The 19,686-nt window shown below is 40.8% G+C and overlaps 1 protein-coding gene across 1 annotated transcript in view; it reads right to left on the minus strand.

Moving 5' to 3' along the window:
• The window catches only part of LOC106033024 (AGBL carboxypeptidase 4), a 924,726-nt gene that overhangs the window by 88,726 nt on the left and 816,314 nt on the right, over positions 1–19,686 (minus strand). The window contains exon 11 of the mRNA XM_048062129.2: positions 14,892–15,044. Coding sequence (XP_047918086.1) covers positions 14,892–15,044 — 153 coding nt within the window. The remainder of the gene's footprint in view (positions 1–14,891; positions 15,045–19,686) is intronic.

Raw genomic sequence — 19,686 nt, forward strand, 5'->3', positions numbered from 1 at the left:
TTTACATTTTAGTGAAACTTTTTTACCTAAGATATTTGATTAGTTCTTAAATTAGGTCACACAAATTTCCACTTCACTAACTTAAATGTTAACTGGATGTTGCTCTCTGGGTGGAAAAATATACCGCACTATTTTACAGCATTAGCAGCACAGTACAAAAGACGGTATTTTGTGCTATTACTGGAGATCTGGCTTTAAGAACCATACAGCTTTATGGCTATTCATTTGAGGGGTGGAGGGGAGGATTCCAAGTACTTCCATAAATGAGCTTTAGCTCTCCTTTGAAGGCATGACATCTTGAAAATAAAGGGGAGATCATCAGGTTGATTTAAGTCTTAGAGCCTGTTTCTACTGACTAGACTAGACAGAAAAAATGAATCTGATTTCATTTTGGCTACCAGACCCTATCAAAAACCTAATAACTATTAGACCGAGTCAATCTCAGATTAGCACAAGCTAATGACCATTGGAGAGAGGAGAGAAAAAAAAAAAAGAAAAAGAAAAAAAGGAAGCATAGTAGATCCAACTTCGTTTGATTGTATAAAAAACCTTAGTATCTTCTGTGCTGAGACTTTCACATTGCCAGAGAAACGTAAAGAACCCTTAAGATATAGCTTATGGTTCAGTCATTGTGCCCACAGTGAATTATCTGAGCTATCTAGGGGGTCCTCCTATTGAACCTTGCATCTTCTTTTACTAACACAATGTTAGTATGTATCAAATCTTATCAAAACCTGGGAAAATAAGACCTTTTTTTTTTTCTTGTAAATAAGATAAATAAGTGAACAGGAGAGATGCAATCATTCAAAATGTTAAAATCCTGTAGACCGAGAGAATCATCCTAATTAATACTGAAATAAGCAACAATTCTTGATGAATAGCGTATACCAGAAGATATAAAGAATGGAAATACGTGTGGATTTATTAGCATTCGGAATGTTTTCAAGTCTCTCATGTTACAAAAAAGGAAGCCTTTCCAGGTTAATTAGAATAAGATGGAATGGGGTTTCTTATTAGCATTATATAGAGAGCTTTCTAAATGTGACGTCGTCTTTGTGGTAACATAATATTTAGTAACATAATATTTAGCTTTGTGGTAAAAAGTACACAGAACGTATTCTGCTATATACTTATCATATAATTTTCTTCAAGTTGCATATCAGGAACTTTGAGGATGCTCTGAATACCTATGGGACAGAGATAAAGCGCTCTTAAGAACTGATGGGGAAATTAATTGTTAATTTGTTCTATGGAATGAAATACTTGAGGAGGTTTGGAATAGGGAAAGTTTTCTGAATACCTGCAAAAGAAGTCTCCAAAAGACTACCGAGACTCTGGAACTGAGGAAAGCTCTGTCTTCAGTCAAGATCAGAAACAGAAAGGAAGATGATCATACTCTTGGGGATTGCCTCATAATACAAGTACACATTAATTTCAGTGGACCGTGCTTCATGTTCAAATGAATGTCTGGTGGAACATTTAATGCACAAAAGCGTCAGCTGGTGAATATGGGTGTATGAAGCCAGCTCAAAGAAGACAACACGTGTCAGAACATGGCGCTGTGGTTTGTGAGCAGAAGCATCACTCACAAGAGAAATGAGCTAATTCTTTGTCTCTACTCAGCATGGGAAAAACCAGGGAAATGCTGGAGAAGTGATTCAGGGCAGACATTAGGGACAGAAGTGCTCCCACAGTTAGGAAACTCAGGTACTGATTGACGTAGAACACCTATGAAGATTATGGAATCTCATCAACTACGTTTACGAACAAATTGGACAAGTATCTGTCATGTATCTGTCCATCTATCTTTGGGATACTGTTTGGACACGAGCTCCTTTTTTCGGCTGTATTTCCCATGATTTCAATCAGGCTCGAGAAAGGTTACTAGTTGAATTCCTCAGAGATGATTCTTGATATAAATCTTACATAATATTTTCATCACAGTCCTTGGCACAGTAAAGGAGGACCATGCCAACAAAATTTGCTGATGACACAATGTGGAATGAATCATCATTATGGAGGAGGCTCTGAGTATCATACAAAAAAAGCAGTGGGATGACTTTGAGAACTGGAGTGATAGTAGTCAGATGAAACTCAGCTGCACAAGTGCCAGGTCATGTACTCAGGGCCTAATAAAAACAATCTCTGCTATAAGCTGAAACCTCATCAGCTGGAAATAGATGAAGAGAGATCTGATGTATTACTTCACTGAAGTGATTTTTGCTTTCTGGAAGAAAATAGCTCAGAAGTTGGATCTAGTTATTGGCAAAATTATACTTGCCATATTTCAGAAGTGAAGCATAAGTAAATAATTCGAAGAAGGATTTTTAAATGGCCAAAAAAGAAAACAAAATTTGGATCTTTCCACAGATCGGAAATAGCATTTTATAATGCTATTTTATGTTGTAATTTTATTTTATTCTCTCTCTCTCTCTTTTTTTTTTTTTTGTAAAGAATAGTTCCAGTTTCACCTGTACAAAAAAAAAAAAAAAAAAAAAAAAAAAACCTTCAAATGATGGCAATGCCATTAATAAAATCATCTGTTCATTTCTTTGCCAGGGAGTGCTGCGCTTCCAGGGCTGGGGAGGTAATGGGACTTCACTTAGATGCACAAATGTAGAGTCTGAATGTTAACTTTGTCCCCATTTTGGAAAAACAAAACAAAACAACAACAAAAACTCTGATGGCACAGATCAACTTGATATCTTCAGTAAGAAGAAAGATCTCTGATTTGACTCAAGGAGGTTGAGGGAGAGAAAATGTAATGTAAACCATTCAAATATGAACACATGCAAGTTTTGAAACAGCAGCTTGGGCTTGGCTCTAGAATAAATGTTACAAGCCAGAACATGATTTTATATTTTAGATGAAAAGAAGAAAATACCAGATTCAAAAAAATTCAAGTAGTGGCAAGGAAGGGCTGCAGGTACTTGCCTGAGCTCAACCTTCTACTCACTGTCTCAAGTCACGAAAAATAGGATAGAAAAATAAACACGCAGACTATTGATTGCTCACCAGAACTGATCTTGGCTACTGATAATGCTGAAACAAAGGCTATGAAAAGCCATGTATTATCATGGCAAAGAAGGAGCCTTTTGCATTCACATTTATTTAATCAAACTCTACTCTGGGGAAAAGGGGGAAAGAACACGGGTCAGGTTGTCCACAAATGAGTCTGTTGTTTCTCTCTGAATCTCTTGCCCTAAAACCCTTGCAAAGCCGAACTGAAGTCATCATTAAGCAAATGCACTGAGCAGGCACAGCAGGAGAACAGCTAAACAAATATTTATTTCTCCAAGGCTGAATCGCATGGGAGTGTCAGCAGCAGCAAAAAGTACAAAATCGAGAAGGGGGTTGGAGGATGGGGATGGGCATGGGAGGGAAGCAGGGGGAAGAAAACATCAAAGACTTTGAAATTCTTAATTAGAGATATTTGTACAAAATCAACAGTAATTCATTATTAAAACGCACATATATATTAAAGCTCACAGAAGGACTCTGCTTCCCAGCTTGTGTGAGAAAATTCAGTGAACAAATTAGCTATCTTCAGGGTTAGGAGGTGCCAGGCAACAAGAATCCAATGCTGAAAGAGTAGAGGAGGAAAGGCGAAGGATTCCCCCACTTTCTGCTGGGAAGAAACAAATCAGAAAACTACACCTGGAGCCCTACACACACTTGGTAGCCTCAGGGTTTTCTGATCCTTTCTCTACATCTCAGGCATTTGTGGCAGATTTCCCAGGCCTCCTTACCAGATCTCATCCTTCCTCCCCATGCTCTGCTGAACGCGTTCTGTATGACTGGTTTTCCCATTGGGAATGATGATGATCCTCCAGACAGCACAGAGAAATTCATAAACCAATTGGACCTTATTCAGGTATTGTGGTAAAGAGATGTGTGGGAAGAAAATATGAAAAAAAATGATGTGCAAGTTATTTTTGAAGTAGTCTCAAAGAAGAAGAAAAAAAAAATCTTGGCCTTTGTTCAGACCTTTCAATGTGCCAGAACCCCTGTCTCCAGGGCAGCCTTGTCTCTTGGCTGTCGAGGACACTCTTGACCATGCAGTGACTCTCCTCAGTGAATTCAGCCTCCTGGCTCACAAGTTCAACAGCTCAGGCAGCTTCCATATGGCTGAGGGATAGTCCTGGTTTCTTGGCACTGCTCCACTGTCCTGCTAGCAGCTATGGAACGAATGCCCTGAGCAGTCCACATTCACAAAGTAAGGGCAGGCAGTTTACTGATTGCTTCTGCTTGTCTGTATCAAAGTCAGAAGAGGGGCTCCAAAGACAAAAAGAAAAACAGCACAATTCTATATCTGACTGAACCTGCCCAAGTCCTTCCTTAGGCTTCCTGGTGGACTTGGATGCTGAGAGGTTTCTGCTTGGTGGGGGCTTGCAGTGGTAGGATCTCCTCCTCAGTGCGTATGGATTCACAGTGTACTTGTCCTGATACATCATGAGAAAGCCTCAGGTTACATAAGAGGAAAAATAAGAGGCAAAATCCAGTAAATCTGGGTCCACTCTTCTGTAAAAGATGAGATGCCTCAAAGGGCTGAGATATCAGTCAGGCTCAGTGTCCAGCTTGTGATGGATGGAAGCATCAGTTCTACCTTTCACTGATGGCAGGGGAAAGGAACATGGTACAAAAACCATTGCTCCCTTACACAAGAGCTACTGGGGAATGAATCTTTGTCTTCTGAAATTACCAAACGCATTAGGGAGAAAAAGGATCAAGGGATGACTGCAAAGCAAGCCAGGCCTTACCAGGCTCCCAGCATGGGAACCAGGCTATAGACTGCACATCATTTACGATCAATCTTTAGATGTTTCTCTAACCCAGCAACAAAGGAAACTGCAAGCTACAGATAACTCAGAAATGAATTAGGGGAGAAATCATCAGCCGGCCTGAAATCTGGTCACAGGCTATGACAGATTGAGAAAGATGAGTTTCTGATTTAACAAGGTCTAGGGGGTTCCTGTAATCCAACAGATACATTTTACCAGCTGTTCACATCTACTGCAAAACTATTGATTGCTTATGTGCCCATGGAAGGAAGTATCAAACTGCATATGGTTTCAAAAACCTGAGCTCTAGTGTGCATGCAAATGTTTCCCACAAGATCATTTGTCTTTACAAACAGAGTATCTGCATACTCAGAATAAAGACATCCTTCCCATATGCCTATATAGATGGCTGAGGTAAGTCCAGGAACTGTTTTACAAAAGAATGTAGCATATTCAATTTTACTCTCTCAAAATCAGAGAATCTTGTTAGAAACCCTCCCTGGAGAAGAGCAGTGACAAAAATGATGAGGATTCATAATTATAGAATGGTTTCATATTACAACATATAATTAAAAATATGCTGGGTCACCTTATGCCATTTCCATTTGGGAAATAAGCTTTATTTCACAATTGAAATGATCAAAACAAATGAAAAAAACCCTCCACACCTTTTGCTCATTCTGCAGTTGAGCAATAAGCACTTTACCTACTGGGATAAACTGGGAGCATGCATACAAACTGCTTCATGTTCTACACCCACCAGCACCAACAGTGGCCAAGTGTAATCTGGACTCAGATACCACCTCACCACAGTTCTCTGCTGATGCTGCTCTCGCAGCTGAAGAGCAAGCTTTATTTCTGGAGGTCTGACCTCTCTGAGCCCTCAATTCACTGTTCCAGTGTAGCAAAAAAGGTGATAATAAAAAAGTTAGTAGTTAGTGCTCTAGAAAAAAGGAACGACACACTTGTCATCAGGGAAGAACAGATGTGCCACTGGGAAATGGACTGGAGCCCAGGTGACGTCAAATCTATCTCTATGAAGAGTTTTACGCTACCAGCTATAACTCACTCACTCCCATTTTCTAGAGTGCTTTATTGAAGTCTGCGGAAGCTAGAAAGAGAGCACAGAAATGCACCGTCTTTGAAATCTTTGCCACAGAAGGTTGTAAATCATGATATCACAAATTGTGACTCTTCTGTTAGCCCCTCCACAGGGTGCTATAAGAGGGGTGCAATTGGCAGCTCGCTTTCCCCATATGGACAGAGCTAATTGCTGCCACGGTGTGCCCAGCAGTCGCTGCTTTGACCCTGCCACTCTTCACAGCTGCTAGCTCATCATGCTATCTTATGAACAAAACTTATCTTCTTACTCCTCTGGAAGCACTGAGGAAACTTCTCACTTCCAAAGCCAACTTAACTCTCTTCTCACACCCACCTCTCACCAGCTCCATTAACTCTCTTAATAGACTGGAAAGCATATGTGTTAGTGTTTTTTTTTTGTGATAGACTATCAACTCCATGCCAACTGGGTCTGGAGACATGGAAATCATGGCATTCGGGAGGCTGCTTTCAGGCAGCCTTCTTCCAATTTATTTTACAAACAAGCTGCAGACAGCATCTGAAATGTAGATGGATTAAAAAAAAAGAAAAAAAAATCCCAAAGGCAGATGGTAGCAGAAAGCTGATCTGAAGGAGGCAGCAGGTAAAGAGGAAGGATTCTGGGAGCAGAGATGTGATGAAATGGCAACAGAGCTCAAAATGACTCCCTGACTCATCTCACCTTGCAGCTTTGCTGCATTTCTGATGCACAGGAGGGAAACACATTCAATCTCAAAATCATTCATGACGACTGAAATTTGGGTAGAGGAGGTTTTGAAAAGTTCAGAATTGTTTCAAATAGGGATCCCATTGCTTAAAGATTTTCCAAATCCCTTAGGGACAGACAGATTGGGCTGATATTCTTGTGACAGGGTGCTCTCACTTCTTGCTGACAGCTCCAATGTTAACAGCTTTTTGTTTCGTAACTTCTGTGCCTGGTAGGAAGCACTGAGGTGGGCAGCAAACCTTGGGTTTAATAAGGGAATATTCTCTGGACTAAGGGAAAAAAATAAAGATTTCAATTTGCAGAAGTCTGAGACAGAGGAGATCTGACTAGTCCTAAGAATGTGAAAGAGAAAAGCCTGAAAATGAAACCTTAAAACCAAATATTCTCAAATCCTAAGACATTTCCACCAATTCTACTACCTAGCTCATTTTTCCTTCCTCCTCCTACTTGGTGGAAAGTAGACAGCAATCACCTTTTCCTTAAAGGCAGCATCACGCTGTAGGAATACCATGAAGACGACCTGCCTAGCACTGCACTGTCAGGTTTCAAAGTGAAGTTCTCCTCAGAGAAATAATAGTTTAAAAAGTACTTTGTCACCACACACACACACATCTGCTCCCTGAGGGGCTCCATTATTCCTTTAATGTATAGTGAAGGAATACCGCATCTTTCTCCCCCTCCCCATCCCTCCCAAGTGACTTTCAGTCATGCCTGCTTAAGTTTGCTGACAAAAACACATATTTGCATGGCCATTAAGAGAGGGGCTGGAAGGAGGGAGTTTTAGAAGCTCTCAGTTTATGCCTCAAAACCAAAACAACCAAATTAGCTTTTCTTTCAGAAACTCAGTGGTTAGAAAACCAACTGGGTTTCGTGCTTCAGGATTTTGGCAGTTCACTTGTGAGAACCATGAGCTGCACTTTTATTCTCACCGCTCATTATCTGTGCTTGGCTCTGTACAGTGCCCTGCCGTTTGGCTCCAGGACTGCTGGAGGTCTCCGCTGCCCGTCTCAGCACCCTGGACCAGTTACACTGGCAGCATTGGTGTCGGGATTTCACATTCCCCAGAATTCATTCTTGTACACTGAAACGTACTGTTAGCTTCCACTTCCCTGAGTGCTACAGCACCAACATTGCTTATCGAGTTCACTGCCTTCACCCCAACAGCTAACACAACCCAAATCCAAATCAAAGCAGTGGCTCTTCTAAGAGAGCTTCTTAAACAATACTCTGCAGCCAAGCTAAGCAGAGTGGCAGCGGCCTTACCTGAGGCCTTCACAAGGTCAGTCGAGCACACCCTTACTGAGCTGAGCAGCCCATCACCACCTACTCAGAAAAGGCAAGAGAAGGAGGCAGGTTTCACCCCATCCTTTAAGCAAGCCTAGGTTGGAGTTCCTCTTACAACCAGCATCTGCCAACCCAAACACATCCACATATACACACTCAATGTAGTCTTTCCAAAACACACTTCCTCAGGACCTCTCAGTTTCTTCTTCAGTGAGCCTGGTTCTCCCTCTCATCAGAAGCACACGTAGCCGCCTACCCAACCATTAACCTACACCCAAACCCATCACCCACAAAACAGAGAACGTCTGGAGCCTATCTCCCTACAAATAGCCAGCCCAAGCTTTGACTGGTGATGTATAACAGAACCGCACATGCTTCAGGGTAACAATGAAAAAAGGATCTGCTTTTCCTGTTATTTATTTATTTATCCTTAAATAAATGCAATCTCAGCTTCCCAGAGCACATCCTTCCTTGAAGATGCCAAAGCTGACATTTCCTAGTCTAAGCTCTACAGAATAATCATGCCGTTTAGAAAATAACTCGCATCTCTGGAGTTCTCAGTTTCCCTATTTGTCAGTAGAAAATGAGACATTTCCTCAAAAGATACAATAAAATAGCCTCTAGCAATAGCCTGCAATTCTTCTCTTTACAATAGTTTTATGAGCGTGTATGCAGTCTCCTGGGAGTGCTTTCATAATCATTTATACAAATGATAGAGACTTAGGACAATGAGAAGCAGAAAGGAATTCAACCATCACGCATGCGGTTGCTTTGAACAGTCTGCAGAAAAAGTGGTTTGTTGTATGGCAAAGACAACGCTCCATGAGGAGTTGCTGTGTACCGTACATCCACTCCTCTTGGGCTCTCTCACTGCTCCAGAAACAGTTCTCTAAAGCAGATTTCTATTCTACATATATTAACATATCATACACTTAAAGCGATAATACCCAGAAAGAGATCCTGGGAAGGGGTGAGGCTCCCAGTTCTTAATCTACTTTCTACCTCTCCTTCGTGGCACAGTTTGTGCCAGCTCAGTGAAATTTTCACCACTCTACAAGAGAGATGGCTTGCATTTGATCGTAAAGGAGCTCCTTTCATTTGTGCCAATCTGGAAGGCTGTCACCTGCTCCCAGCTCCTTGACATTAGGTAAGAATAATGATGGCCTTTGAAAATATGCCATGAAATTGCTAAGAAAAGTTGTTTCTTCTGTGCCTGTTCAAAATTTCTACCTGTGTGGGGATGGAAAAGAGACTGTCAACTCATATGCACAAACAACACAGCAAGAAAGTAGTGAAAGAAAATCCATTTACCCCCCCCCCCCCCCCCCCCTCCCCCCGCTTTAAAATACAAATTAATTCAACCCTCTGTGTTAAAAAAGAGGTGGGTTGGCTCAGCACAATGTAATAGAGCAGTTTGGTTTAGCCATGACTCTTGTGAGACCAAAACCTATCCCAAAACCTATCATACTCAGAAGCACGGGCTTTACACTCTGTTCCTCGTGCCACCAGACATGTTTCCTCTCTCCCCCCACCCAACCTCTAAGAATAGATATTTAAATAAATAAATAAATGGAGAAACAGTCCAAGAAGTGAAGCAGTGTGCAGAAATGCATCCCAGAGGGGCAATAAAGCAAATAATAGCTGTATTTGTCTTCCTGGGAATGCCCTGATATAAGACAACAGAAAAGGAGGTAAGATCACTTTTTGTCCTCAAGTTTTAACAGATTTCTGAGTAGATCTGTTAAGCTTTTATGATGTTAATAAAGCCCACCTGAATGCAAAAACTTGGCAACAAAATTGCAACAAATTGCCTTTCTGAGACAATGGTCTTTTTGGCCAAAACAGCAGAGAAGCATTTAGGAGATGGTAGTTGGATTGAGTCTGGATTTTACTTTGGGATGAATCTGAGGTCTGAGCAACCTTCTCACTGCTTCCCTTTCCCTGCCCAGCCACATGTGACACAAGTTTTTTCTTCTTTATTTCAGAAGAGATTATAGAGTTTTGCTCCTGGAACGTTCACCAGCTATTATTACTCCCTCTGCTACTTGTGCCAGCACTTGCTTCAGACATGGCCCCAAATACACTGGGATTAGTACAGGGATCAAAAGACTAAGAAGGAGCTGTCTAGCCAGGTTGATAACAGCCAGTAAATAGGAGGAGGTTTGCTGGAAGAAACAAAACTTCCCTAAGAAAGCTTGGATGGATCACGGGTGTGCTATGGAAATGAGAAGACCTAGATCATGTGGAAATCAGGAAAGCAATAGAAAATACAGATAGATTCAAACCTTTGAATTGATTGTTAAATTTTAGATATCCAGGCTAAAAAAGTCTAAATGAACTTCAACAACAACAACAAAAAAAATCAAGATCAACAACAGAAAGTAACAGGCCGGGCTATTTCATGTTTGAGTCTTCTCATCTTGCCAAGACAATGACTCTCTCAAAGATCTGCCTTTCCCAAAGGAAAGCAGGCAGGTCCTTATTCAGAAACTTCACTACTGAGTATGCGGCACAGCATAAACCATGGGGAAGGCTGTGTGAACTGCTGACAAAGGCATTGGATTGGCACTTGGGAGACCTGGGTTTTATTCTCTGATTTCCCCAAGCGAGTACCCTTTCCACCCTCTCTCCTTCCCTTCTCTTTCCCAGAAGGGCTGAAAGCTCTGGGAGTTGCGGACTTCCTCAGAAGGTTAACTCAGTGCCCAGCATAATGGGATCCCAAGTCTCTACCATGGTCTTTGGATAACCACAGCACACAAAGGAAGGCAGACACTATTTCATGGAAGCTGCTCTGCTGGGAGGTTGAAAGCAAAAAAAAATAAATTAAATGAGAACTCAAAGGTATCCCAAATACCACCAGTTCTGAGCCAAAAGGAACAACAACAAAACAAACAAAAGCAAAGCAAAATAAACCAACAAACCCCATGAGATTAAGCCAAGTACTTAAAAAGGCCAGTCTTTTTCATCTCACTGCAAAGAAAAGCAATCTTTACAAAATCATAAAGCTACCCACGAATGGCTGTGGTTGTTTCTTTTAAATGAACCAGAGAGAACAGATGGTCTCTTCTCATACTGTCACAAAGGTCGAAATTAGCCACTCCTAAGACTAGCAGGTTCTTGAAATGTTCAAGTGCTTGTGTCTGGTCGTTATGACTAATCCACTCTCCAGAACAAGAAAGGTCAAATGAAGAACACCCCTCCAAACACCGCACCAACTCCTAGCCATGGCTGATGTGTAATGCACTCAGACGTGGTGTCAACAGCTGCTCCCTAAAACCCAGTGAGTCAGCCTTTCAAAAGAGCTTGTCAGCTCTCACTGTTAGAGCTTTCATACTGATTCTATTTACTTCCCAATGTGTAAAAATAGCCTTCCTAAACCTTGAAATCATGAAATGTTTTCCTTACAGAATTTGTCCTTTCCCCCCAAGACAGCTTCCCAAGAATCTCTCTCATGTATTTGAGAGCAAAACTTCCTAGTTCTTCTTTCATTCCCTTTCCCATTCGCGTGCTGACAGCCAAGCCAAAGGCAGGCCTCCATTTCTGAAGCCATGCACAAATGAAGAATTTCTGGTCCCTTTCACAACTTTTACCTGCGAACTGCAGTCAGCCTTCCAGCATACTGTGAGGTTAAGTGTTCTGCTCAGCAGACAGGGTACAGAGACATTGGGTGACTTGCCTTTGGTCCTACAACACCGTGCAGGCACAAATCCCCTATACATCCCCTACTCTAATCACCTACCTCCCTCAGATGCTGTCATTTAAATAAAAAAGCCTATTGGAAATGACAGGTGAAGAAAGCAGTCCAGGCATGAAATGCACTCTAAAGTATATTAATAGAAGGTTGCCAGACAAAACGGCACAAGGCATTTGATCGCATCATCTAGGCTTGTTGTTCATGCTCCTTTGCATCTGGCTGCGTGATTTCTGCCAGATTCTCGGCTGGAGGAGCAGGCTAGGATTTGCCTGCTTTCCCTAACCCGTGCCGGGCTCAGCTGCAATCATGCAGAGCACTGAAAGAAATCCCTTTGAGTTGGGATTCATTCCGAACATGTAAAACCCAGACAAATGACTGCTTCTCCAAAGTGAATCCCATTTCACAGCAAGTAGGTTATTAGTGTGGAACTCCATACAAGTAGCCTGCATTCAAAAGCCCTCTGCATTATTAATAGAAGATGAGCTTTTGACATCAAAGGAGAACCATTATGTATGCTAAACGGTGGCAAAAATTGTACCCGCACTTCAAACCTTTTCAGTTCTTTGTCCCTTGTAAATCAATCAAGGTTGACAGATGCTTTAAGGAGAGTAATCTTTTCAATGATACTGTCAATGGATAACATAATGGAACATTGTCTCTGTGCTGTGTGAAGACATGGAGCTAGTCAATTATGGACAACACTTCATGCAGCCGCCAGTTTTCACTTGAAGTGCTGCTGTTGAAGTATTATAATCCCAACAAATGGCCGCAGCAGCATACAATGTAAATGAGACCTCCTGAAGCTTTGGAAAATTAATTAGTAACAACAGTGGTCCATTCCCACACTTTCAAACACCAGCCTGGTAATGTTAACGATGCACTTCCCCCCTTCCCTTCGAGCAGTCAATAGGGCATATTTACATACACTATTTTTAATCTTCAACAATTTTCTTACCACCCTTTTAGAAAATGCAGGAAGCTCTGGATTCTTTTCCTCTCTTTCAAGCAGCAAAATTCACCCCTGATATTTCTAACGAGTCACATAACCCACACGGCTGGAGCTGAAAACAAGGGAACAGAAACTTTCCCACTCAGACCCAGCAGTAACATTCACTCCTCTTGCTTCACAGACATGGGACACTGTGGCTGTCTCCTCCTCCAACATCTCTACACCCTCAGCTGCCCTGACAAGAATGGCTTGGATGGAGGGCAGGGGAAAAATTTCTGGTCTCAAGAGATCAGCAGAATATAGGTTGAAAGCCCAGTGCACTGAGTGCAAGCAGCACCTGGGTCAAACTATGATGCGCTGGATGGCAACGTGTATGCCCGACTGCAGGTTTCTACAGAAAGGAGATTGAGAGTCAAAGGGGAGAGACTGCTCTGTTTATTTACCTATTGGCTTCTATTTCCTGTGTCATTTTCTCAAAGATTTTCCCTTTGCCAACTGGGACTTGCACTTACAGGAACACAATCTTCCACAGTAACGGAGAGAAATCCCACACGCGAGTACAAAATTTGGAAATTCCTCTCAACTGCAGGTATTCATAGGTACGATCTGTGAGCACCCCCATAACAACTCCACTTTTTTGAAACAAACAGGTGCAGATAAGAAACTCCATCACTGAGATCTTCTCTGACAAAAACAGGCTCTTGAACCCTACCCCTGCTTCTCCAGGCTCCAAACAGCTGGGAACAGCTGCATCTGCTTTTTCTTCTTATTTAGTATCAATTCAGCCTTCTGTGCTCTGGACAGCTGGCTCCAGAAAACTTCAAATTGCAGCAGTTCCCAGAATCCCCCTAAAACAGACAATGGTTAAACAATGCTATGAGGCAACAGAGGAAGCAACAGCACCCCACCAGGTATTATCCAGCCAGCTGCCATTGTGGGTACATCCTGAGAAGAAGAGGGAAACATTCAGTCTACAAGAAACTCCCTCCTTGGAACAGAAAAGACAAGAAGTAAAGAAGTAAATCTTCTGCCTAGCTTTTGAAGTGCCAGCAACCAATCCAAACTTTCTCCCACTCTTTCATTAAATAAACTACCACAGACTAGAGGAACAGAGAGGAATCAGGAGTTTTGATTCCTCCTCCCTTTTGCTGGAACAAATCTGTCAAGAAAACAGTGGCACAGCTCTATTTCAATACCCACTTTCTATTCTTAAGCTCCGCAGTGCAATATGCACAAACACAAGACAAAAGATTTCTCTACTGCTTCTTGATGAGAAAGCTTCAGGCTAGCATTCCTGCCATGAAGAAAATGGCCTTTTTTTTCCAATTATGCTGTGCAGACTTGTCTGCTTTTTTGTCTGATGTCAGATTTTGTTTCTGTAGAGCTAAACACATGGAACACAGAAGGGTTCCTCTCCTCCTCCATCTACCACCTTTGCCACAGGCTGGTTGGGATGGCGCTACAGAGGAGGCAGACATCATGACCCAGCTGTAGGAGACCTGTGCTTATCTCTCTGTGCCAGGAAGATGAAGTATAAGCAACAAGGGGACAGCAGAGATGGGAACAATGTGTCGTGGGTAACAAAGGGGGTTAGAAACATGACAGACATAAGAACAGGACCCAGACAGTAGGTTCTTGCACTCTGCTTGGTGCAGGATTCCAAACTGATTTTTAACGGTGCTTGTTCCCACTATATGGCTGTCAAATGCCATCCACTGCCTCATGTCTGAAAGTTCCCACTACCTTGGCTGAGATGCGTTCACAAACACTCCTTATCCTAATGAAAGCAAAACAGAGCACCAAACAACTCTTACTTAAAAGACTGTCCACTGAAGTAAACGTGGAGTGCGTAGATTGAAACAGAACAAGGGAGAGCTATTTGGATGCAGCTGAGCTGGCAGCCCCATAGGTGTGTAACATGGGCCAGGAGAGATGAACAAGCACTTGGAGGCAGGCGGGATGGTCATTTGATGTTATACCATTATTTAAAGTATACGAGTCAAAGTTTGCCAATGTATTATAATAAAAACAATAAACCCAATCCAGTTGATCAAAAGACAAAATATCTTCTGATAAAACTAATAGCATTAATAAATCAGAACTAAAGGTTATAATACAGAAGATGAAGAACATGCTTCTGTTCATGTGTCTAATAACCATACACAAGATCAAAACTTATCACTTTAGGAGAAGGGTGAGTGTAAGAGGAAAGATGGTGACTAATCATGACAAAAATTTTAAGTAGAGCTCTATTCACATTAAAATAAAATTCACACAATTCAATTAAGATAGAGATTTATCATTAAAAGTAAATTAGACACACACACACACAAATGAATTAAGAGAAACATTGCTTACATAAGAGAAATCTTCAGCATTTTGACAGAGTAGCTTGGGTAAAACAGCCTGTCGCTGAAATCTTTCCTCGTCTTCAAAGATGTTCCCATACATGAAGCCATTCATCATGGTGGAGTGGGCATGGATGTCAATATAGAACTCCAGGTTAATCTTCTGTAGAGGGGAAGAACAAAACAAAAAAACACAGCATGAGATAAATCATAACTGTGTTATATAGGCGAAGCCTTCTGTAAATCCAGTACTGCCCTCCTCAAATCCACCCATGGTGCCAGTGTCAGAGAGCCACGCCAAAGACACTGTTTTGATGCATTCAATCATTCATGTCTTCTTTGGGTTGTGTGCAAGATGCAGCACAAGACCATGACAGACATTCCTCTAGCTGTTCTCAGCAGGCTGGAACATTTATGCAGCACGGGACACTGTGAAAATAAGAGCCAAGGCATTATTGTCCTCTTTGCCACAGGGCTCCATGCCATTGATAAAAACATGTACCTTCCAGTTCCAGAGCATGACTGTTCAGGCATCTCTGAATGGCTCTGCAGTACAATATGCAGATGTACCCTTTCGGCCAGCAAAGACAGGCTCAAAACTGTGTAAATAAGACTTTCTTCAGTATTTCTAATGCAGTTTATTTCAGTTTATAAAGAAAAATACCACAAATTTCTAATCCTACCTAATCCGCCTGGAAATTTGTCTAACTCTGCTTTGTAGTAATCCAACAGAAAAAAAATCCCCAAAGCAAGTGCCTTGAATACCTCCATCCTTGTAGCTTCCCATATGATTCTGCATCTACTCTGGCTTCAGAAGAGAACACCAGCCTCCCTAACACAGAAGTGCCTGCTCTTCCCATACCCTTCTGGGACTGGCAATTAATTCAATGACAGGCGACTCTGTAAGAAACCACTGCTCAAATGTCCTGTCCAGAGAGACATTTTTGTCCTCACATAAGTTATAAGTGACATTCCACTGCCAGCAACGGCAAAGATCAAATGTTCACCTTGACCACCACGTTCAGCGTCACTGACAGCAGTAAGAATGCAACATCCAGTACTAGAAAGTGCTACTGGAGCAGCAGCTAGTACCAATTACCCAATTACCAGTACCAATTAGCCAATTACCCAGAGTTTCCCAAACACTTGTAACTTCTGGTCCTGAACAACCAGTGCTCTGTGACTAAATAACAACAAACCTACCCCACCACCTGGACACCCCGGCTGGTAAGAACTGCCCCCAAGAAAGCAGATCCCAATGGTGGACCAGAGCTCTGTTAACAGGACAGGGGATTACAATGTTTAACCAGGTTGCCCTGTACCCCTCAGTGGCAAATAAACATCCCTTGCCAGTAAAACGCAGTAAGTAACTCTCCAGCTGTACCTGGTCTGCACCCAAAGCTTGCTAAGCCTACTGGAGAATACTGAGCTATAAGGCAGTCTAATGTATTACAAAAGCAGTTCGTACGACAGCAGCGTCAGCTCTTCTAGAGAGTCTCTAACAGGCGGAGAACATCATTTGGTATGTGATACTAATATGATACAGATTTACTTTCCCTTGGCAGAAAAGCAATGTACAATACATAGAGAATGTTCAGTTTAATTAAACAGCCTAGAGAGAGTAATACTGTATCTTATTAAGCCTCTCCTATGTTAAGATGCTAGCTAATGCAATATCAATATCTGACCATGCTTCAAGGGAAAAGGAACATTTGATTGTATTTGACTCTAAAACAATAAATTGTCTGCTACTGCAAAAACATTTTGCTGTGCTATAGAGGACCAACAGTGCAATAAAGCACGCATTTGCTATTTAGAGAAAGATTAGCATCAACAGGATGAAACACCACATATGATTTTCTTCCTCTCCAAGCACACACAAATTCAAACCAAGATCGAATAATACTTTTTTTCCATAAAATAATTTCCCATCAGAAACAAAATTTGTTGAGATCAGATGTACACCTCTTTATCATCATAAAACCAAACATATTGTAAAGCCTTAAAACAGTGATTTGATGTTGAAGTGAGGAGATAACCTAGTTGCAATGGATATTTCTAAAACGTGAATGTCCTTCACATAGAAGTCAGTGACCTAAGGTATGTTTATTTTAGAACAACTACATAAAGTTCTTTATAGTAACATATTTACTAATATAAAGTAATTGAGAAACACAGCAAGACATACAACAATAGACTAGCAAAATTTGTGACTTAAACAGCACAATTAAAGGGGGTGGCTTAGACTGTATGATCTGTACTGAGGTGTTGTACTATACTTCTCAAAAGTTCTCAAATTGTTTCCAAAGGAAAGAGTCTACAAACAAGCACACAGAAGCACAGTTTATTAAAATAACTTTCCAGCAAAAAATTCACCTGTGGAATATATGTGAGCTGATCCTCAACTTAATTTTCATTTGACCAAGCCGTCCAGTCTGATACTAGAGAATATTTTCTAAACTTTCCAAGGATTCTTGCTAAAAATTTGCTGATAAAATTGTTCTGGAGAATTTTAGACAGTCTCTTGGGGTGCTGAAGTTTCTTTGAAAGTCTTTCTTTATCATCCAAAATATTTGCAGATGTAAATTGATTCTTTGTGAGGGAACAGTGTCCTGCACAGGTGTCACCTTAGCCTAAAGATTACACTTCCCAATTGCTTACTTGCAAACATGACATTCAAGAGATAACTCATCACCTAGGTAAGTGATTAAAACCATTTACCCAATCATTCCCAACATATTTCAAAAGCCATTTTCTATTTCAGCCAACAATATCTATACAAACTGTTTTTTTTTCCTGGTCCTGGTTCCTGGAACTGGCTACGGAACATATAAAATCTCAATTTCACATATTCCTGCCCACTAAATATAGTCCCAATTTGCAATTGTCCATCCTATTCAGTAAGTCGTTAAACAACACTAGAGTAATTGCCAGTTAGATGCACTACTCCCAGACACTGCAGTATGTGAGCAGATCAGTATTTCAGTGTTTCATATTTCTTTTCTTCTGATCACATTCATTATTTTATCAAAGGGAAACATCTTGAGCATTCTCCATTACAGAACAGAATAACTCAGTGCATTGTTAATATAACACATGAGTTCCTAATGGAAAAATTCTCTTTATTCACAGACACAAAGATATTCTGACCTTAAAATGGACAATAACAGCCCAGTCACTTGGATGTTAACACAAAGTTTGCCAACTCATGCCCCTGAGTAGTAGGTGATTTGTTTGCAGACGTGTTTCACAAAAGAACCAAAATATTCTCCCGAAAGATAATGGTATTTCTTCTCTCTCTTTAGAGATATGCATATTCATAAGTACTTTACATGTAGAAGCTTTCACCCACTGCTACATCAGAAATTTAAGTACAGGAATAAACTTTCACATTTCAGTTGAGGTTTTCTGGAAGGTTTTTACGTAATTACTGATCTCCTGTAATGTAAGCAGGATCACAGAATTAGCATTTTATTAAATATATAATGTCACCTACTGGTGGGAATTTCCAAAAAATCAGCAGAGAGCTGACCTGAAATTGTTTCTCTTGGAGACAGGGAGAATTTTAATTGGAAATGAAGTTAATAAATTTATGTGCGCATTTACATATGTGCACGTGAACACACTTAAAACAAACTAATTCTGTCTAATTCTATCCGCTGTTAAGCCACAAGGACATCTGACAGGATCTACACAGCAGAACCCACCCTGGTGATGGCTTCTAAAGCAGTAGCATCTACAAGTAAGAATGGGAATAAATTTAGATGTGGCTCAAAGTCTCAGTCACATTTGCTTCAGCTTTTAAGCAGAAAATAATGAATAACCAGGCTCAAACATTTCTGGCTGCCATAGCTGCCTTCTGAGGGACTTACATGTTACATCCTACAATATTATATTAAACTCATCATTTTCTGTTTTAGAGGTGGAATGCAAAATGATTCAGATGCCTTATAAAAATCATCATGCAATTTAATTCCCTCAAGTGTCTTTTCTTTGTGCTTACAAGCAGCAGCAGAGGATTTCTCTCATGCTCTCTTTTTTAAGTAAAGCTGTAATTACCTGGATGACCCAGCGTACAGAGTTGGAGAAAACAAAGGCAGACTTGCTCTTTCTTTTCTCTGCGTCAAAACAGAAAACACTAGACTGATAATGATTGAACCCCACTTCCTAGAAAACAACAGTTAACATTCTCTCTCTTGAAAAGAATGGTCTTTGCCTCTTACCACATAAAAACAGAGTAAATAAATAAGTGAAAGAATTCCTGCTCTAAAGTTTATTTGAATCCCTGCCTTTGTGGCACACAATTTTCACTGTTCTCCTGGGTCAGAATAAAGTTTCTGACAGTTTGAGAAATATACATAAAAATTAGGGAGGGGAAAAATGAAAGAAACCATGGATAAAGAATGAAAGCTCACATTTATTGTTAAGACATGAAACAGGCAAAGTAGCACAGAAACAGGTGCGTGTTGCCATGTGAAGTATTTTGAGAAAACATTCTCAACTTGTCTGCATTTTTATTTTATTAGCTGAATGCCTTTGGAAGGTCAGTAATTAAAGAGCAAAATGAAAGAATGATGTTAACGGCTAGTGCCAATATGAACAAACTTAGATTTTGAACAGTGCAATTATGATTCTTAAGGAAATTGACATTAAAAAAAATCAATAAAAGCTGTAATAAAAGGATAACTGTGCATCAAGCCCAGAACATAGGCCACTAGAGAGGCAAGTGATGCAGGAAAAAGCCAGCTCTGTCCACCAGCTGTCACTTCAATACAGATTTTATTAATTCTTGGTCATAGCAGTTG

This window comes from Anser cygnoides, chromosome 8 (genome assembly GCF_040182565.1).
Source record: "Anser cygnoides isolate HZ-2024a breed goose chromosome 8, Taihu_goose_T2T_genome, whole genome shotgun sequence".
NCBI classification, from domain to species: Eukaryota; Metazoa; Chordata; class Aves; order Anseriformes; family Anatidae; genus Anser; species Anser cygnoides.